At 40.8% G+C, this 22,393-nt stretch overlaps 1 protein-coding gene across 4 annotated transcripts in view; it reads left to right on the forward strand.

Moving 5' to 3' along the window:
- The window catches only part of C7H1orf112 (chromosome 7 C1orf112 homolog), a 674,745-nt gene that overhangs the window by 65,051 nt on the left and 587,301 nt on the right, over window positions 1-22,393 (forward strand). For all 4 annotated transcript variants that reach the window (XR_006390915.1, XM_044302156.1, XM_044302158.1 and 1 more), the window contains 3 exons: window positions 1,190-1,330; window positions 4,858-5,020; window positions 6,406-6,490. Coding sequence is in view for 3 of the 4 variants with exons in the window: in XM_044302156.1 (XP_044158091.1) it covers window positions 1,190-1,330; window positions 4,858-5,020; window positions 6,406-6,490 (389 nt within the window). In the remaining variant the exon portion in view is untranslated. The remainder of the gene's footprint in view (window positions 1-1,189; window positions 1,331-4,857; window positions 5,021-6,405; window positions 6,491-22,393) is intronic.

The raw sequence follows: 22,393 nt of genomic DNA on the forward strand, positions 1-22,393 counted from the left end.
TAGCCACAAGGACAGGTCGAGGGCTGTCATATATACATATGGGACTGTATGTTAGAGGGGGCTAGAGGATGGAAAAGATGTTAATTTAGACTTGTGGTTTCCCTGCATAAACAGTAACATAGTACATAACAGCAACAGCAATCTCTTAACATTATGCAGGCCTAATATTTTTTTTATTTGAATTACTCCTCATTGTCTGAAAATATTCATAAAATATTGCTAAGATACGTATTATTACTACTCTTCCCTAAAAGAAATATTGTGGAACCTCTGGTCATAATAATGTCAGTTGACTGCGTATAAAAGAATGTGACACATACCTGATTATGTAAGTGTTAATTTAAATTGTATATTGATGTAATTATACTAACCCACAGAATAAACACACCATGAATGCTGTGAAAGACCCAAAAAGCAAAGGTGGAATTTTTTTATTTGAAAGCCAAAATCATCATTTATGTAGCTTTCATGTTTTTAAGCTGCATTTGGCTACTTTCACACTAGCGTTTACGTTTTCAGGTATTAAGTTCCATCATAGGGGCTCAATACCGGAAAAAAACGCTTCAGTTTTGTCCCCATTCATTGTTAATGGGGACAAAACTAAATGGAATGTTCCAATGTGCATTCCGTTCTGTTTAGTTGCGTTCCAAGACCGGAGAGCAAACCACAGCAATTTGTATTTTGCTTTCCGTCCTGGGATGTGGAGCAAGACGGATCCATCATGACCCCCAATGCAAGTCAATGGGGACGGATCCGTTTTCTCTGATACAATAGAAAATGGATCCGTTCCTCATTGACTTTCAATGGCCTTAATGACGATCTGTCTTGGCAAAGTTAAAGTTAATACAACCGGATCCATTCATAACGGATGCAGATGGTTGTATTATCAGTAACAGAAGCGTTTTTGCTGAACCCTGCCGGATCCAGCAAAAAAGCTAGTGTGAAAGTAGCCTTAGAAAAATATATTTCTCAATTCTGGCTGCCAACTTTTTTTCAAAGCGGTTATAAAGGGGTTTTAGCACTTCAGCAAGGGACATTTATCATGTAGAAACAAAACAATACAAGCCACTTACTAATGTATTGTTGTTGTTCATATTGCTTCCTTTGCTGGCTTGATTCATTTTTTCCTTCACTTTATGGTATTAGGTATTAGGTTTTAATATGTAAATGTGTTTATTTTAATTGCCAGGATATGACTCGGTGGATTGAAGTATTAACGATTTGTGTGCGCAATGTCTGTTCCATAGAAGAACAAGTGACCTTTGAAAATATTCAGTCTCTTCCATCATCTGTGCTGCAGATTCTTATAGCCACTTTCACCCACTGCAAGGTGAACTGTTTGTATAAAATGATGCAGTAAATGTTTGACATTTGTTTTACAGACATTTTTAGGGAATTTTTAAGTAATCACAATAACAGAAAAGCAAAAGTGAAGGAAATGGGTAGGACAACAAAAAAAGAGGAGAGGGGATGAGAGACAGAAATTGTAAAGTAAACAAGGAGGCCTATAGGACAAATTAAATCCAAGCAAGAAGCAGTATTACATAATAACTGAACGAGAAGTTCACCCAGATGAATATGAACCATTGTTATGCTCGACTCATCAAAAGGTTCCACCAGACAAGCAACAGTTAATGTAACACAACTTATTCCATGTATAACATATGTAAAATACTTTGGGTCTACAAATAACATTTTTTTTTTTTATTGTCACCTGTATCTTTACATCCAGTTACGTTATATTAACCCGTAGGATACCAGCGCTGTAACTGTATGGTGCTAGGGACTGTGATTTAAATGCCAGCGCCGTACAGCTGCAGCACGCTGATTGGGATGGTGCAGGAGCTGCGCCTGCCCAATAAGCAGGGGCCTAGCTGTTCCCGTTAGCCGTGCCCCTGCTGTATGCATCGGCATCGGTGAAACTGACAATGTTGATGCATTTAACCCTAGCTGTGCCACGGTCTGCCCTGACCGCGACATGTGCGAAGTTTGTGGAGTGTCCCCATCGGGTCCCTGCTCTGAAGTGATGGGGACCCAATAGTTGGAAAGGCAGCCCGATGCCTTCTATAGGCATGAAGCTTCCTTCCATGTAGGCCTGTGAGACCCAACCCGCTGGGTCTCACAGGCAAGCAGGCTGTGTTTTAAACTGTGTAATACACTTACAGCCAATGCAGATGTAAAAGAAAAGTTTTTAAAAAGTTTTACATAAAAGAAAAATTGTGCCAAAACAGCTATTTTCTGGTCACCTTGCTTCGCTAAGACAATTGCTCAAAAAATAAGTAATATGGCACAGAAAATGGCAACACAAAAACAAAATGTTTTTCGTGTCAAAAATGCTTTTACTGTGTAAAACTAAAAATAATAGACATATTAGGTATCCCCGTGTCCGTAACAACCTGCTCTATAAAAATAGCACAATATACCCTGTCAGGTGAACACTGTAACAAAAATAAAAACTGTGCCAAAACAACCACCTTGCTTCACAAAAAGTGTAATGCCAAGTGATCAAAAAGTTGTATGTACCCCAAAATGGTACCATCAAACATTCAACTCATCCTGCACAAAATGAGACCCTACCTAAGACAATCACCAGAAAAATAAAAAAATACATATGGCTCTCAGAACATGGCAACACAAAAACAAGATTTTATGCTATTCAAAAAATGCTTTCACTGTGTAAAACTTAACAAAAATAAAAAAATAGAACATTGGGCATGCCCGAATCCATAACAACCTGCGCTATAAAAATATCACATGATATAGTCTGTCAGGTGAACGCTGTAAAAATAAAATAAAAACTATGCCAGAACAGTCCTTTGTCACCTCGCCTTACAAAATGCATGAAATCGAGTGATCAAAAAGTCATATATACCCCGAAATGGTACCAAAGAAATTCACCTCATCCCGCAAAAAAATTAACCCCCACATAAGACAGTCACTCAAGAAATAAAAACCAAGGCACCCGTAAACCAATCCATCAAAATCTGCACTGCAAAAGCCTTATGGCGTTCCTTCCTTCCTGATTCCTGCCATGTGCCCCCACAGCAGTTTGCCACCACATATGGGATGTTGCTGTATTCAGGAGAAAATGGGTAACAAATTATGGGGTATTTTTTCTCCTTTTACCCCTTGTGAAAAGGAAAGATTTGTGGCTAAAGCAACATTTCATTGGAAGAAAGGAAAATTTTAATTTTCGCAGCCAATTGTTTCCAAATTCCGTAAAATGCTTAGTACTCGGCAAAGTCCTCAGTACACCCCTTAATATATTCTTTGAGGGGTATTGTTTTTTTCAAATGGAGGTCAGTTTCTTGATTTGTTTCCACTGTAGGGGTACATCAGGATCTCTTAAAATACAAAATGGTGCCCAAAAGCCTTTCTAGCAAAATCTACCTCCAAAAATCATATGGCGCTCCTTTCCATCTGACCACTGCCATGTGCCCGACAGCAGTTTGCTACTACATACGGGGTATTTCTGTAACCTGTAGAATCAGAGTAATGTATTTTGAGGGTTATTTTGACCCTTGCTGTGTTGCAAGAAAAATTGATTAACATAAATTCCACCTCCATTTTCCTTTAATTCTTGTCGAACACCTCAAGGGTTAACAAATAATTTAGGTGTAGAGTTTCTAAAATGGGGTCAGTTATGTGTGGTTTCCATTGCTTAAGCCCCTGAAAATCACTTTATAACTGAATTGGTGCTTAAAATGGTTTGGGAAATTTTGTTGAAAATTTTGTTGAAAATTGTCGTAAGAAATAAAATGACATTTGCAAAAAGATGCAAACATAAAGTGGAAAATGTAGAGTAATAACTATTTTGTGAGGTATCTCTACCATCTGCCATAAAAGCAGAGAACTTCATATTTAGAAAACAATTAATTTTTTAAAATTTTCTCTAATTTTGGGATTTTTTATAAATAAAGGTAAAATATATTGACTCTTATCACTAACATGAAGTACAATGTGTCACAAGAAAACCGTCTCAGAATAGCTTGGATAAAAAAGATTTCCAAAGTTATTACTACAAAAAGTTATACGTCAGATTTGCAAAAATCGGCCTGGGATTTAAAGTGAAAAGTAGCTCTGTACTGAAGGGGTTAATGTAGGAAATATTTTGTTGACAAGTAAGTGCATTTCACCAAAGTAATGTTACTGTTACTTAAAGGGTTACAGATTTGCAAAAATCGGCCTGGGATTTAAAGTGAAAAGTAGCTCTGTACTGAAGGGGTTAATGTAGGAAATATTTTGTTGACAAGTAAGTGCATTTCACCAAAGTAATGTTACTGTTACTTAAAGGGAGTCTGTCACCTCCTTATGGCCATATACAGTGCTTACATGGCTCTGTAGCACACCTATACAGGATTGTAACGGTACCTTTGTCTTTGTCTTTAGACTTGCACCAGCAGGAAAAACTGAGTTTAATTCATATGCAAATGAGCACTCGTAAGTGCCCAGGGGTGGCGTTCAGTGTGTAGGTGCCCAGGCTGCTCTGCTTTCTTTTTACTTTACTCCTCCTCAGCCTCTTCCTTTGCCCGCCCTCAAGTCCAGACCTATCGATGAGGCAAGAGACTTGGAGGGCGGGCAAATGCAGAGACTGGGGAGGAGTAATGCTGAAAGAAGGCAGAGCATCCTGGGCACCTACACACTGAACTCCTGCCTGAGCACTTGCGAGTGCTCATTTGCATATGAATTAAACTCAGTTTTTCCTGCTGGTGCAAGTCTAAAGACAAAGACAAAGGTACTGTTACAATCTGTAATAGGTGTGCTACATGACAATACAAGCACTGTATATGGCCATATGGAGGTGACGGACTCCCTTTAATTTATTATTTGATAATAACAAAGCCATTTGTTTCCTAGGATAGTGACTCCGTTTATTGTGGAAGACTCCATCTGGTTTCAGATTTACTTCAAGCCCTATTTAAAGAAGCTGTCTCCCTTGAAAAGCAGTTGATGGAACTGCTGGATAAAACTACTCTAAGTGAATCAGAATCAGCCAACGAAATTTCATGCATGGTTTCTGGTAGGCTCTGAGAAATTACTTCTGAATATCACTTATTTGCCATGGAACAGTAAGGCTGGTTTCACACGGGGCGTTGCAGGAAAAGGTGCGGGTGCGTTGCAGGAACATGCACGATTTTTCTGCGCAATTGCAAAACATTGTAATGCGTTTTGCACACGCGTGAGAAAAATCGCTATGTTTGGTACCCAAACCCTTACTTCTTCACAGAAGTTCGGGCTTGGGATCGGCGTTCTGTAGATTGTATTATTTTCCCTTTATAACATGGTTATAAGGGAAAATAATATCATTCTGAATACAGAATGCATAGTACAATAGCGCTGGATGGGTTAAAAAAATAAAAATAATTTTACTCGCCTTAATCCACTTGCTCGCGTTGCCGGCATCTCTTCTGTCTTTCTTTGCTGATTGCAGTCAAAGGACCTGTGGTGACATCACTCCGGTCATCACATGGTCCGTCACATGATCTTTTACCATGGTGATGGATCATGTGATTGATCATGTGATGACCGAGTGACGTCACCACAGGTCCTTTGACTGCAATCATCAAAGAGACAGAAAAGATGCCGGCTGCGCGAGCAAGTGGATTAAGGTGAGTTAATTTTAGTTGTAATTTTTTTTTAACCCCTCCAGCGCTATTGTACTATGCATTCTGTATTCAGAATGCTATTATTTTCCCTTTATAACCATGTTATAAGGGAAAATAATAAAATGATCGGGTCTCCATCCTGATCGTCTCCTAGCAACCGTTCGCGAAAATCGCACCTCATCCGCACTTGCTTGCGACTGCTTGCGATTTTCATGCAGCCCAATTCACTTCTATGGGGCCTACGTTGCGTGGAAAACGCACAATATAGAACATGCTGCGATTTTTCACGCAACGCACAAGTGATGCGTGAAAATTACCGCTCATGTGAACAGCCCCATAGAAATGAATGGGTCAGGATTCAGTGCGGGTGCAATGCATGCAACTCGCACATTGGACCCGCGCAGAATACTCGCCCGTGTGAAAGGGGCCTAAGGCCCGCTTTACATATATCCAGTGATTCGGCTCAGTTTTCCCTGGCGAGGTGCAGAAAATGCCAGAGGGAAACTGTAGCTAGAACCGATTCCATAGTTTTCTATTGGATCGTTCAAGTACATCTGACACATCACTTATAATGTCTGATTACAAATGGAACCAGACAGAAAAACTATGAATAATAGATTTTGAGTCCGGTGCTATTAGTTGATGGAAGCCGGGCATGTGCAGTACACATTTATCAGTTGTGTCCAGCTCCCAGCCACTTTCTTTACAGTAAAAATAAATAAATAATATTTGACGCTGACAGGGAGCATTATAACGTAGTTTTGGTTGTGATAAATTCTGTTCTATTTTTTCTTCGTAGTTATACATACATTTATAGATATTTGTTCAGTTGTCTCAAAAATGGATCACACCCTGCATGCAAACACCTGGAAATGTGTCATCAAGTGAGTAATTTAAATTTCCTGATTTACAGAGGTTGCAAATTGCTAGAATGTTATTTTCAGTATATTATAACCTGTCACCTTCAAATACTTTCTAATCGGAGAGGAGGATGTTATATAGCAGTGGTGGTCTTAATCAATAAATTACACTGAATTTCCTGCAAACTGTATGTCAATCTGCTCAGCTTTTGGTACTATTTTGGTGGGCATACGCCTTTTTGATCGCTTACTGTTGTACTTTTTGTGATATAAGGTGACAAAAAAATGGTTTAGCACAGTTTTAATTGTTTAGGGTGTTCATCTGAGGGGTTAGGTCAAAAAATAAAAGTGAAAAAAAGTTGAAAAAATAAAGTTTTCCCCCCGAAAACTTTTGTCTTTCAACTTTTTTTTTAAACTTTTTTTTTTTCACTTTATTTTTTGTCCCACTGTGGGACATTAACTTTTGGGGCTGATTCCCTTTACAATGCATTCCAATTCCACTGTTATGGGGGGTCTGTAGATGGCATTATGGCATTATGATGGGGGTCTGTGGATGGCATTATGATTGTGGGGGGGGGGGGGGGATCTGTGGATGGCATTATGATGGGGGGATCTGTGAATGGCACTGTTATAGGGTGGTGGATCTGTGGATGACACTGCTATATGTGTCATCCACAGATCCCCTCATAACAGTCCCATCCACAGATCCCCCCCATCATAATGCCATCCACAGACCTCCCCTTCCCCCCCAATCATTATCCCATCCACAGATTCCTAGGGAGGAGGGACTGTAGTAGGAGGGGAGAGCGGCGTGTAGTGCAGACACTGTACTCTTACCGTTAAGCGCAGGGGGAGCGCATCATTATTCAGTTTAGATATTATGATTAACACTATGTATAATACAGTACATACTGAGCGGTCTGCACTGCCCACCGCTCTACCCGCCTACTACAGCCCCTCCTCACTAATATATCGCAGAGTGCGATGCTGCAGCATCGCAGACTGCAATGTAAATTGCCAGCATTCTCCCCATAAGACGCAGGGGCACTTTTCCTCCACTTTTTTTGGAGGGGGGGGGGGAGAGTGCGTCTATTGGGGTGAAAAATATGGTACGCCCTGTGTCCTTAAGTACCAGGACATCAGGGCGTACAGGTACGCCCTATGTCCCTAACAGGTTAAACATTGTAAAGCTTGGCTAATAGAGAAGCTATTCTATTACACCATGCTGCACTAATTGGGGTTAAAAAGTGTTCAAATACTGCATATTTTAGATTTTTTTGCATTCTTTTATACATAAGTAATTTCATTAATTCTTGATTCTGTTATTAGGGTGAAAATGCTGTCTGATACTACAGGTTTTGGGGTGTTAACATTTTTATTTAATTTTTATTTTTACATAAGCAAATCCATTAATCCTTGATTGTGGAATTAGGTTGAATTTGTGGCATGATACTACACATTTTGGGGTGTTTACATTCTTTTATATATAAATACATCCATTCGTCCTTGGTTCTGGGGTGAAATTGCGGTCTTGTGACAGCAGGCCGCCACTCCACTAGCAGTAGTGGTGAAGATAGCAGTCCCACTATACAGGCATCCTCCACAGAGTGGCTCAACAAATGGCCCAGCAGCCCACCCAAATTGACAAATTAGCAGCCTCCTTTCCAATAACAAAGCTCAATATGTAGCTCTGTTTCATATCGAGCATACACTCAGCTGTGCCACGTGGTGCCCATTGCATACACACAGCTGTGCCACGTGGTGCCCATTGCATACACACAGCTGTGCCGCGTGGTGCCCATTGCATATAGAAAACTTTGCTTTATATTTGCTCCACTAAGGAACCTTCATACCCAGCACAGTCCCACACGGAGCCTTATGAGTTTTTAACTCCTCACATACACATTGCTGATCACATGACTGTGACATTACCACAACTCCTGTACACATGTGCTGTTTAGTCTGGAGTTGCTCCTGGTGAGATGTCCATGAGGGCGGGGCTTCCTGTGTGCCAGACCTGGCAGGCTGCTGAGCTCCTTGTCACACATTTCACCAGCAAACCATCACCAAGGTTATTTCAGAAAGATTATAGTATGCATGCACTTATCCAACAGTGCAGAAGCTGCTGGTACTACAGTCCCTCCCTTTCCATGTGATGGACTCTGCACCTTTCAGAGAACTAATGGCTTGTGCCGAGCCAGGTGGAGAGTCCCAAGTCTCCAAAAAGGCTGCACCAGCCCTGCACACGTATGTTGAACAGAAGTTGGGTCAGTCCTTAAGCCTTTTGGTGTCTGCTAAAGTTTACGGCAGCGTTGACGTGTGGAGCTGTAACTACGGTCAAAGACAATATATGTCCTTTATAGCCCTCTGGGTAAATGTGGTTCCTGCCCAGCCACACCAGCAACTTGGCCAGGTGACTGCACTGCCACCTCCGCATTCTCAGTCTGTGAATCCTGCTTCCATGTCCTCCTCATCTTGCCACCACTGCAAGCACAATTTGGAATGCTACTCCAGCATACCACCTATGCAGATCATGACTGTGTCACGCTGTTCTGCACCTGGTTTGCCTGAGCTCACCGGTGCATTCCTTCTTTTTACAAATGTTCCAAACAGTTGTTTTGGCTAAGCCTAATGTTTTTGCTATCTCTCTGATAGGTTTGTTTTGTTTTTTTTTCAGCCTAATGATGGCTTGCTTCACTGATAGTGACAGCTCTTTGGATCTCATCTTGAGAGTTGACAGCAACATATTCCAAATGCAAAAAGCACACTTGAAATTAACTCTGGACTTTTTATCTGCTCATTGTAATTAGGATAATGAAGGAATAACACACGCCTGACCATGAAACAACTGAGAAGCCAATTGTCCCATTACTTTTGGCCCCTAACAAGTGGGAGGCACATATGCAAACTGTTGTAATTCCTACATCGTTCATCTGATTTGGATGTAAATAACCTCAAATTAAAGCTGATAGTCTGCAGTTAAAGCACATCTTGTTCGTTTCATTTCAAATCCATTGTGGTGGTGTATAGAGCCAAAAATGTTAGAATTGTGTTGATGTTCCAATATTTATGGACCTGACTGTATATAGCAGTGATGGCGAACCTTTTAGAGACCAAGTGCCCAAACTGCAACCCAAAACCCACTTCTTTATCGCAAAGTGCCAACACGGCAATTTACCCTGAATACTACAGTCCAATATAATATATCTTTTATGTACTTTATCATTTAGCTATAGAAGCCTGCCTACATTCTGTGTGCTTCCTGTGCTGTTCATAGCGTGCCGGCGCTGATGAATAGCAGGAAAAGTGTTAGGCATACTGGCATGCCTTAGACTTTTTTCAGGGTGTGGGTGCCCACAGAGAGGGCTCTGAGTGCCGCCTCTGGCACCCGTGCCATAGGTTCGCCAACACTGGTATATAGTGTATGGTGTGTGTGTGTGTGTGTGTGTGTGTGTATACACACACTAAGTGTGGATTAACAGGCATCTTTTATACTGGATTGCTCTCTTACTAATAGGTCTCTAAGGAGGCTCAGAAGAGGCCGAAGAAGATTATCAAATGCATATCTTGCTATAGGAATATACTAAAAAATATAACTCTGTAAAGAGTTTCTATCATGGAGGAATTCAGGTCTACTGTATGATTCATGAGGAGGTGAAAACCTCACTGGCTTCTATGAGAGGTGTGAATCCAGGTCCGCAACCTCCCAAAAATGCCAAAATAGGGCAGTCAATTGCTCCTCGCACTCCGACGGTCTAGAGGATGAAGCATCTTCATCAGAACAGTGGGAAGATAAAGATCCTTTATCTGAAGGAGAAATTGTGGAAGAATCAAAGTTTTTATTTCACTACAGACAGGATGAATGAATTATTAAAAGCTGTTAGAGCAACAATTGGTATCGAAGAAGTCCAAAATCCCCATTCATTAATACAAGAAGATTTTTATTTTTATTTTTTATAGAACCTAGCGCTTCAGAGTTTTTGCCATTAATGAAAACATAAGATATGCTGCTTGATGAATGGTTGGACCCAGATAAAAGGTTGGGCATATCCAGAGAATTTATGAGCCAGTTATTACAAACTGGATTCCCAAAAAGTTGGGACACTAAACAAATTGTAAATAAAAACTGAATGCAATGATGTGGAGATGGCAAATGTCAATATTTTATTTGTAATAGAACGTAGATGACAGATCAAACGTTTAATCCGAGTAAATGTATCATTTTAAAGGAAAAATACGTTGATTGAAATTTTCGCGGTGTCAAAAAATCCCCAAAAAGTTGGGACGAGTAGCAATAAGAGGCTGGAAAAAGTAAATTTGAGCATAACGAAGAGCTGGAAGACCAATTAACACTAATTAGGTCAATTGGCAACATGATTGGGTATAAAAAGAGCTTCTCAGAGTGGAAGACTTTGCATCTATCATCATCAACTGTGCATAACATCATCCGAAGATTCGGAGAATCTGGAACAATCTCTGTGCGTAAGGGTCAAGGCCGTAAAACCATACTGGATGGCCGTGATCTCCGGGCCCTTAAACAACACTGCACCACAAACAGGAATGCTACTGTAAAGGAAATCACAGAATGGGCTCATGAATACTTCCAGAAACCATTGTCAGTGAACACAATCCACCGTGCCATCCGCCGTTGCCAGCTGAAACTCTACAGTGCAAAGAAGAAGCCATTTCTAAGAAAGATCCACAAGCATTTAAATGGTGTGGCAAAATGGAAGACTGTTCTGTGGTCAGACGAGTCACGATTCAAAGTTCTTTTTGGAAATCTGGGACGCCATGTCATCCGGACCAAAGAGGACAAGGACAACCCAAGTTGTTATCAACGCTCAGTTCAGAAGCGTGCATCTCTGATTGTATGGGGTTGCATGAGTGCGTGTGGCATGGGCAGCTTGCATGTCTGTAAAGGCACCATCAATGCAGAAAAATATATTCAGGTTCTAGAACAACATGTGCTCCCATCCAGACGTCATCTCTTTCCGGGAAGACCCTGCATTTTTCAACAAGATAATGCCAGACCACATTCTGCATCAATCAAAACATCATGACTGTGTAGTAGAAGGATCCGGGTACTGAAATGGCCAGTCTGCAGTCCAGATCTTTCACCTATAGAGAACATTTGGCGCATCATAAAGAGGAAGGTGCAACAAAGAAGGCCCAAGACGATTGAACAGTTAGAGGCCTGTATTAGACAAGAATGGGAGAGCATTCCTATTTCTAAACTTGAGAAACTGGTCTCCTCGGTCCCCAGACGTCTGTTGAGTGTTGTAAGAAGAAGGGGAGATGCCACACAGTGGTGAAAATGGCCTTGTCCCAACTTTTTGGGGATTTGTTGATACCATGAAATTCTGATTAAACATATTTTTCCCTTAAAATGGTACATTTTCTCAGTTTAAACTTTTTGTTCCGTGATTTATGTTCTATTCTGAATAAAATATTAGATTCAATACTCTTGCTAAGGTCAACAAGAGCTTTTCTAGCTGACTCTTCAGCAGAACAGTGAGATTTTCAGAGGCGGCACTCTCTAATGCAGCTAGAAGAGCGCTGTGGATGAAGTCTTGGACAGGAAGAAAAAATTATAAGATGAAATTGTGTTCCATAGCTTTTTTAGGGGGGGGGGGGGGTCCTGAAAAAAAACCTCTCGGAAGAAAACAGCCCTTTAGTAATCAGGACAGATTATACAAGAGGAAAGGAAAGATGGGGAGCTGGAGTTACCACAAGAGTGGAAGAGGATTTCTCCTCAATCCTCAAAATAGACTAAATGAAAAACAATGACGCCGGGATTGGGGGAAGTTTGAAGAGTTTTCTATCACAATGGAAGATGGTAATATCAAATCCTTGGGCCCTGAATATTGTGGAAAAAAAGGATACAAAATAGAATTCTCTCACCAAAGAGATTCTTGAATTGTCCATAAAGAAAATATGGAAAGGAGTTCAGTATCTTCTAACGTTAGGAGTCCTAGTCCAGGTTCTAATATCTCAACAAAGGGAAAATTACTACTGCAATCTTTTTCTTGTAACAAAACCTGACTGTTCTCAATTTAAACAAATACATAAAATACAGAAAATTCTAAATGAAAACCCTAAACACTACAATTCCCAATTCCAAAAATAAAGAGATGCATTAATGAGTACAGTCGATTTAAGACTCATACTACCACATTCCAATCCATGAACAATCTCAGAAATACCTAAGGTTTGCCCTAAAAAGTCCTTCAGGAAGAATATCTAATTTTCAGTTTGTCGTCCTACCGGAATCATCAGTACCCGGAATTTTTACCAAATTTGTGGTTCACCTAACAGCGGTTCACCTAAAGACATTAAAACTATGTGTCAGACTTTCTCAGCAGGAAGAAGGATCAAGGAGAATTATTCAAAATGATAGAAAGCAGATGGGGTTCTCTGTTGGTGGATCTATTCGCCTCAGGAGAAAATACAAAAACCCTAAAGTTCTGCTCGCTAAACCCCAGGGACAGACCCTGGGCAATCGACGCATACTCCCAAACATGGAATTGTGATCTGGCGTTTGCTTTCCCTCCCTTCCTCTTGATCCCAATGGTAATTCAAAAAGCCCTTGAGGAAAGGTCGACACATTAATAACCCCATTTTGGCCAAAAAGGATTTGGTACTCCCTGCTCAAAAGACTACCCTTACAAGAACCTTGCATGCTTCCCAACAGAAAACACATAGTACAGGGTCCCATTACTCATCCCCATCCAGAGCTCTTTAAGTTGACTGCATGGATCCTGAGTCAGACATTCTAAGGCTACTTTCACACTAGCGTTTTCAATTCCTCTATTGAGATCTGTTATAGGATCTCAGTAGCGGAAGAAAACATTTCAGTTTTGTCCCTATTCATTGTCAATGGGGACAAAACTGAACTGTGTCAGAATATTTATACCGCTCTGATTAACAGTCTATATTTATGTAAATAACTTCTAACCTATGAACATAAATACAAAGCCAATAAGAGCTCGTGATCTGTGTTAAGTTCAACAACAAAAGAAAAGGCAGTGGTAATCAAAATATGTATTTATTTAAGATATTACAGTGCAAACTAATTAAACATAAAAATATAATTAAATATAAATAATAAAAATGAATCAATGATTTGCAAATGTTTTTAAGAAAGCCCAAGGTAACCTAGAGGATATATATGTATTCCCTACAATTCCTTATTTTGATAAAGTGATTTAAAATATATTTTATTATCTTAAGACCTGGTTTCTCTCACTGAGGTCATGTGCCTGTTCCGCCTGCTTCATTCATAAAGTAGGCAGAGCAGGCACATGACCTCCGTGAGTTACGGCCGCCCTGCCTGCTAGCTACTAGTGCTTACTACAGGAGCGTGACATGTGTACCGGTAAGTACGGTACGCAGGGGGAGCGCATCATTATTCAGTTTAGATGTTATGATTAACACTACGTATAATACAGTGCATACTGAGTGGCGGGGCCAGAGTACAGTGCCTGCACTGCCCCGCCGCTCTCCCCACCTACTACAGACCCTCCTCACTAATACATCGCAGTCTTCGATGCTGCAGCATCGCAGACTGCGATGTAAATTGCCAGCATTTGCCCCATAAGACGCAGGGGCACTTTCCCCCCGCTTTTGGGGGGAAAAGTGCGTCTTATGGGGCGAAAAATACGGTACCCACAGTGACTTAGTAACATATACATTTAGACTATCCAAGAAATTCAGCTATTTCTATAATAGATACCATGAATATACTTTTATATAATGCACTTATATGATTATACTTTACTTCCTGTATCTTAACCTAATAACAAGTAGGATAAAACATCTAATGATGTGAATCACTTTCTATTCACTGAAGATAAACTAAAATATTTCTGCCCCATTGTCTTATCTGAGTAAATGCATTTTATTGCATCTGTCTAAACCTCTTTCACACAATAGCAGACTACACAAACGTTTCTACCCAAAGATTTTGAATTCATACTGCCCTTTCAAGACCAGACAAGATAGCTTACATTCCGCACAGATACCAGGATATTAAAGGCCATATAAATATGATGGATTCCTTTTATGCCCAATAGTTCCATTTGGTTGCGTCCCCATTGTGGACAGAATAACGCTACAAGCAGCATTTTTCTTTCGATGTAGTGCGGAGCAAGACGGATCCGTCCTGACGCACAATGTAAGTCAATGGGGACGGATCCGTTTTCTCTGACACTAGAAAACTGATCCATCCCCCATTGACTTTCAATGGTGTTTATGACGGATCCGTCACGGCTATATAAGACATAATAAAACCGGATCCGTTCATAAAGGATGAATACGGTTGTATTGTCACTGAAGCGTTTTTGCAGATCCATGACTGATCGTCAAAAAACACTAGTGTGAAAGTAGCAGACTGAAGTTCCTATTCATGTTCAGCTTTCTAGCAGAAGCCTGAAGGTTTTGTGGCACTATTGATTGGTATTTGGAACTGTTCATAATTCCTTCTAGCCTAACTAAGGGCTCTTTCACACTTGCGGTGTCCGGATCCGTTGTGTACTCCATTTGCCGGAATTACACGCCGGATCCGGAAAAATGCGTAAGAAGGCAAAAATTTTTCTTTCCGGATGCGTCTTTCTGGCTTTTTGGGTAAGATACTGATCCGGAAATCCTGAAGCCAACATAAACGTGTTTTTTTTTCCCCGGATCCGTACGGATCCGGTATGGGGCCGGATCCGTCGTGTACTGATGAGCAGATCCGGTATGTAAATTATTTTGCGTGGGCTGTCTAGTGGAAGTTTTCCCGCCAGCCAAGCCCTTCCTACTTCCTGGCGCAGGCGCAACTTCCGGATCAGTCGTTGCGTCGTAACAACTGAAGATGTTAGGACGGATCCGGAATAATACATTTCAATGGGCTATTATTCCGGATCCGTCGATGCGGCAAGTGTTCAGGATTTTTGACCGGAGCAGAAAGCGCAGCATGTTGCGGTATTTTCTCCGGCCAAAAAACGTTCCGGTCCTGATCTGAAGACATCCTGATGCATCCTGAACGTATTTCTCTCCATTCAGAATGCATGGGGATAATCCTAATCAGGATTTTTCCGGCATAGAGCCCCGACGACGGAACTCTATGCCGGAAAAGAAAAGCGAAAGTGTGAAAGAGCCCTTAGGCCCCAGTTCCAGCTGAAGAAAAACAGCCCTAAAGCATGATGCTGCCCCCACCAGGCTTCATTGTGGGTATGTTAGTTCTTTTGGTGAGGTGCAGTTTTGTTTTTGCACCAAACCCATCTTTTGGAATTATGGCCCAAAAGTTCAACCTTGGTTTCATGAAACCATAACAACTTTTCCCACATGCTTTTGTGAGACTTCAGATGTGTTTTTGCAAAATTTAGCCTGGCTTGGATGTTTTTCTTCGCAAGAAAAGGCTTTCGTCTTGCCACTCTACCCCATAGCCCAGACATATGAAGAACACGGGAGATTGTCACATGTACCACACAGCCAGTACTTGCCATATATGCCTGCAGGTCCTTTAATTTTGCTGTAGGCCTCTTGGTAGCCTCCCAGACCAGTTTTCATCTTGTCTTTTCATAAATTTTGGTGGGACATCCAGTTCTTGGTATAGTCACTGTTGTGCCATATTTTCTCCACTTGATGACTGTCTTCACTGTGTTCCATGGTATATCTAATGCCTCGGAAATTCTTTTGTACCCTTCTCCTGACTGATAACCTTTTAACAATGAAATCCCTCTGATGCTTTGGAAGCTCTCTGTGGACCATGGCTTTTGCTGTGGGAAGCGACTAAGAAAATTTCAGGAAAGACCAACTAGAGCAGCTGAACTTTATTTGGGTTTAGTCAAAGGCATTTGAAATGATGGCAGGTGTATGCTGACTTCAATTGAACATGATTTTGAATGTGATTGCTTAATTCTGAACACAGCTACATCCCCAGTTATAAGAGGGTGTGCACACCCTTACACAGATATGTTGATGAAAACTAAAAAAGTTAATGGTCTTGGATATGACTAGGAAGAAAAAAAATACACACACCTAAAATATATATATATATATTTTTTTTTTTTAAAGTGATTTAATGATATAAAAGTGCTAAAACATGAAAAAAACAATCCCCTACACAAGACGATCGTCAGAAAATGTAAATAAAATATGGCTTTCAGAAAATGAAGACACAAAAACATGATTTTGTTTTAAAAAAATGCTTTATTATGACACTTATGATTATAACTGAAACAAATTTTTGATATCATCACTTCTGTAACAACCTACTCTATAAAAAAAAATATCTTCTATGATCTATCCTGTCTGGTAAACATCATCTTAAAAACTGTGCCGGAACAGCCATTTATTTTGGTACCTTGCATCACAAAAAGTGTAATACTGAGCGATTAAAAAATTAGATGTATCCAAAAATAGTACTAATAAAACGGTCACCTTATCAGGTAGTTTTCAAAATTGGGTCTTTTTGTTGGAGTTTCTACTGTATGGGTGCATCAGGGGGTCTTCAAATGTGTCATGGTGCCTAAAAACTAGTCCGGCAAAAGCTTCCTTCCAAAAAGCATATGGCACCCCTTTCCTTCTGCTGTGCGCCCATACTGCAATTTACAACTTATGGGGAGTTTCTGTAAAGAGCAGGATCAGAGTAATAGGTATTGCATTTTGTTTGGCTGTTAAGCCTTGCTGTTTTACAGGAAAAAATATAAAATCTGCCAAAAATGTGAAATTTATAGAAATTTCATCTTCATTTTTCTTTCATTCTTGTGGAACACGTAAAGGATTGACAAAGTTTCTACTCTGTGAGCCCCACAATGTGACTTCATAACTGAACTGGTTCTTAAAATGTGGGTTTTTGCAATTTTCTTAAAAAAAATTAAGAATTGCTTCTAAAATTCTAAGCCTTCTTATGTCCTAAAAAAATTAAATTACATTTACAAAATGATGCCAACATAAAGTAGACATATGTGAAATGTAAAGTAATAACTACTTTAACCTCTTCAGGACACATGACGTACCGGTACGTCATGATGCCCTGGTACTTAAGGACACATGACGTACCGGTACGTCATGTGTTGTTCCGATCACTGCCGCCCGGCTGGCAGTGATCGGAACAAGGTGCCTGCACAAATCATTGAGCAGGCACCTAGGCTAAATGCGCGGGGGGGGGGTCCCGTGACCCCCCCATGTCGGCGATCGCAACAAACCGCAGGTCAATTCAGACCTGCGGTTTGATGCGCCTTTTGCCGTTTCTGATCGACCGCGGGGATCAGAAACTTTACAATGCCCAGAATATACATGGTCTTCCTCCCCCTGCACCCCTGAATGATATTATGTGGGCGGGTGGTGCAGGGGGAGGGTTGCGGGCGGTGCGGCAGGCGGGATCGTGATCCCCCACCCGCCTCCATTTGAATAATCGTTGGCTTCTAGTGGGTATACCAGGGTGCCAGCACATTGCTGGCACCCTGGTATAAACGGCTGACATCGTTGATGCGATGTCAGCCGTTTAACCCTTTCCATACAGCGGTCCGTACGGACCGCTGTATGTAAAAGGTTAACAGCGCAGGGAGCTCCCATCGGGGGGCTGCTGTGCCTTTGCAGCCCCCCGATGGGAGAGGAAGAGAGCCCCCAGACAGCCCCCCGACACCCCAGTCCTCACCCTTCCCCCGTCTGCGCAGTTGTGACAGACGGGGAAGGTTCCCATGGCAACAGGATGCCTTCTCAGGCGTCCTGCTGTCCATGGTACTGAACAGATCTGTGCTGAAAGCATAGATCTGTTCAGTGTAAGTAAAATACAGTGCAGTACCCTATATAGAGTACAGTACTGTATTATACAGACATCAGACCCACTGGATCTTCAAGAACCAAGTGGGTCTGGGTAAAAAAAAAAGTGAAAAAAAGTGAAAAAAAAGCAAAAAACACATTTATCACTGATTAAAAATGAAAAAAATTAAATTCCCTACACATGTTTGGTATCGCCGCATCCGTAACGACCTGATCTATAAAACGGTCATGTTACTTTACCCGAACGGTGAACGCCATGAAAATAAAAAATTAAAAACTATGATGAAATAGAAATTTTGCCCACCTTACTTCCCAAAAAAGGTAATAAAAGTGATCAAAAAAGTCGCATGTACGCCAAAATTGTAACAATCAAACCGTCATCTCATCCCGCAAAAAATGAGACCCTACTTAAGATAATCGCCCAAAAACTGAAAAAACTATGGCTCTTAGACTATGAAAACACTAAAACATCATTTTTTTTTGTTTCAAAAATGAAATCATTGTGTAAAACTTACATAAATTTAAAAAAAAGTATACATATTAGGTATTGCCGCGTCCGTATGGACCGGCTCTATAAAAATATCACATGACCTAACCCCTCAGGTGACCACCGTAAAAAAATAAAAATAAAAACGGTGTAAAAAAAGCTATTTTTTGTCATCTTACATCACAAAAAGTGCAATAGCAAGCGATCAAAAAATCATATGCACCCCAAAATAGTGCCAATCAAACCGTCATCTCATCCCGCAAAAAATGAGACCCTACTCAAGAAAATCGACCAAAAACTGAAACAACTATGGCTCTTAGACTATGTAGACACTAAAACTTTTTTTGTTTTAAAAATGAAATCATTGTGTAAAACTTACATAAATAAAAAAATAATTATACATATTATGTATCGCCGCGTCCGTGACAACCTACTCTATAAAATTACCACATGATCTAACCTGTCAGATGAATGTTGTAAATAACAAAAAAAATAACTGTGCCAAAAAGGTATTTCTTGTTACCTTGCCGCACAAAAAGTGTAATATAGAGCAACCAAAAATCATATGTACCCTAAACTAGTACCAACAAAACTGCCACCCTATCCTGTAGTTTCTAAAATGGGGTCACTTTTTTAGAGTTTCTACTATAGGGGTGCATCAGGGGGGCTTCAAATGGGACATGGTGTCAAAAAAAACTGTCCAGCAAAATCCAGCCTTCCAAAAACCGTATGGCGTTCCTTTCCTTCTGCACCCTGCCATGTGCCCGTACAGCAGTTTACGACCACATATGGGGTGTTTCTGTAAACTACAGAATCAGGGCCATAAATAATGAGTTTTGTTTGGCTGTTAACCCTTTCTTTGTAACTGGAAAAAAAATATTAAAATGGAAAATCTGCCAAAAAAGTGAAATTTGGAAATTGTATCTCTATTTTCCATTAAATCTTGTGCAACACCTAAAGGGTTAAAAATGTATGTAAAATCAGTTTTGAATACCTTGAGGGGTGTAGTTTCTTAGATGGGGTCAATTTTTTGGAGTTTCTACTCTAGGGGTGCATCAGGGGGGCTTCAAATGGGACATGGTGTCAAAAAACCAGTCCAGCAAAATCTGGCTTCCAAAAACCAAACGGCGCACCTTTCACTCTACGCCCCGCTGTGTGGCCGTACAGTAGTTTACGGCCACATATGGGGTGTTTCTGTAAACAGAAGGGCAGGGCAGGGCAATGAAGATAGTCTTGTTTGGCTGTTAACCCTTGCTTTGTTAGTGGAAAAAATGGGTTAAAATGGAAAAGAAGGCAAAAAAATGAAATTTTCAAATTTCATCCCCATTTGCCAATAACTCTTGTGCAACACCTAAAGGGTTAACGACGTATGTAAAATCAGTTTTGAATGCCTTGAGGGGTGTAGTTTCTTAGATGGGGTCACTTTTAGGGAGTTTCTGCTCTAGGGGTGCATCAGGGGGCTTCAAATGGGACATGGTGTAAATAAACCAGTCCATAAAAATCAGCCTTCCAAAAACCATACGGCGCACCTTTCACTCTACGCCCCGCTGTGTGGCCGTACAGTCGTTTATGGCCACATATTGGGTGTTTCTGTAAACGGCAGAGTCAGGGCAATAAAGATACAGTCTTGTTTGGCTGTTAACCCTTGCTTTGTTAGTGGAAAAAATGGGTTAAAATGGAAAATTAGACAAAAAAATGAAATTCTCAAATTTCATCCCCATTTGCCAATAACTCTTGTGCAACACCTAAAGGGTTAACGACGTATGTAAAATCAGTTTTGAATACCTTGAGGGGTGTAGTTTCTTAGCTGGGGTCATTTTTGGGAGGTTTCTATTATCTAAGCCTCACAATATGACTTCAAACCTGAACTGGTCCATAAAAAGTGGGATTTTGAAGATTTCTGAAAATTTGCAAAATTTGCTTCTAAACTTCTAAGCCTTGTAACATCCCCAAAAAATAAAATATCATTCCCAAAATGCTACAAACATGAAGTAGACATATGGGGAATGTAAAATCATCAAAATTTTTGGGGGTATTACTATGTATTACAGAAGTAGAGAAACTGAAACTTTGAAATTTGCTAATTTTTGAAATCTTTTGGTAAATTAGGTATTATTTTGTGCAAAAAAAATAATTTTTTTGACTTCATTTTACCAGTGTCATGAAGTACAATATGTGACGAAAAAACAATCTCAGAACGGCCTGGATAAGTCAAAGCGTTTTAAAGTTATCAGCACTTAAAGTGACACTGGTCAGATTTGCAAAAAATGGCCTGGTCCTAAGGTGTAAAAAGGCTGTGTCTCTATGGGGTTAAGGTATCGATATCTGCCTAAGGGCTCATTCACATGACTGCATGAATGGGTCCGCATCCGTTGTTTCGCTTCGCAGCCCCGCAAAAAATATAGAGCATGTCCTAGATTGTGGACGTGGACAAGAATAGGCATTTCTATAATGGGCCACCCATTCCGTTCCGCAAATTGCAGAAGGCACATGGGTGCCATCTGTGTTTTGCAGATCTGGGGGAAAAAAAAACATTAAAAATAAACTTCCAGTTTTACAGCATTAAAGGGCATCTGTCAGCAGACAGTTGCCTGACCTGTTGCATGTGTGCTTGGCAGTTAAAGGCATCTGTATTCATCCTATGTTCATATGTGCCTGCATTGTTTAGAAAAGGGAAGTTTTAATATATGCAAATAAACCTCTAGGAGCAATGGGGGCCTTGCCGTTACACCTAGAGGCTCAGCTTTCTCTGGAACTGCGACACCCTCTCCACTTTGACAGGGCCAGGCAGAAGTTTTAGAGAAAGTTGATCCTCTAGGAGTAACGGCAATGGCTTTTTGCTCTAGAGGTTCATTTGCATATATGTGGGGGCAAATATGAACATGGGACCTTCAGATACTGTACCTTCAGCTGACCAGCACAAATGCAACAGGTCAGCCAGTTTCATAGGTACAAATCTGCTGACAGATGCCCTTTAAGTATGATCACTTTTATTCTATGGCAAAAATGTCTATTGGTCACTTTTTTTTTTTCCTAAAAATTTTTGGGAAGTGAAAAATCAAATTTTTTGGCAAGGTCCCAGGCTGCCATAGCAACCCATTGCAACCCTGTGCTTTTGCCTTGGGGCTTAAATTGGAGACATTTTGTTATCCATCTTATCCAAGAAAGATGCTTCCTTTTCTTATCAAACTGCTCTCCTGTTCCCTCTCCCCAGGGGCATGGCCATAGGGGGTGCGGAGTTAGCAGCCGCTACCGGGCCCAGGAGTCTGAGGGCGCCCAAAGACCCTTGTGCTACATAAGAAGACACTGGTGTTCTAGAAAGAGCATGTGGGTCAAGTTAGACCTCTGCAGTTTCAATTTTTGCCTCAGGCAGCAGGAAGGCTATGTGCCTCCCAGCCCCTGGCCACAAATCACTGAGGGAAGCAGGGCCCAAGCTGAACTCTTGCACCAGGGCCCATGAGACTTTAGCTATGCCCCTGCCACTCCCTTTTTTTCACGAATACTCAGTTCACTGCTTAAACCTGTCTTTAGTGTGCTCACTGAAGGCTTAGTATACATAAAAGTATATAAAGAGTGGAGAAGAAGGCTGCTGCAGCGAAATTGCTGGTTTGTAAGTGATTTACTATCTGAACTGCTGGATTCGCATCTGAACTGTTTAATTCTGCTGTGTAATG

The sequence above is a fragment of the Bufo gargarizans genome, chromosome 7 (genome assembly GCF_014858855.1).
Source record: "Bufo gargarizans isolate SCDJY-AF-19 chromosome 7, ASM1485885v1, whole genome shotgun sequence".
Taxonomy (NCBI): Eukaryota; Metazoa; Chordata; class Amphibia; order Anura; family Bufonidae; genus Bufo; species Bufo gargarizans.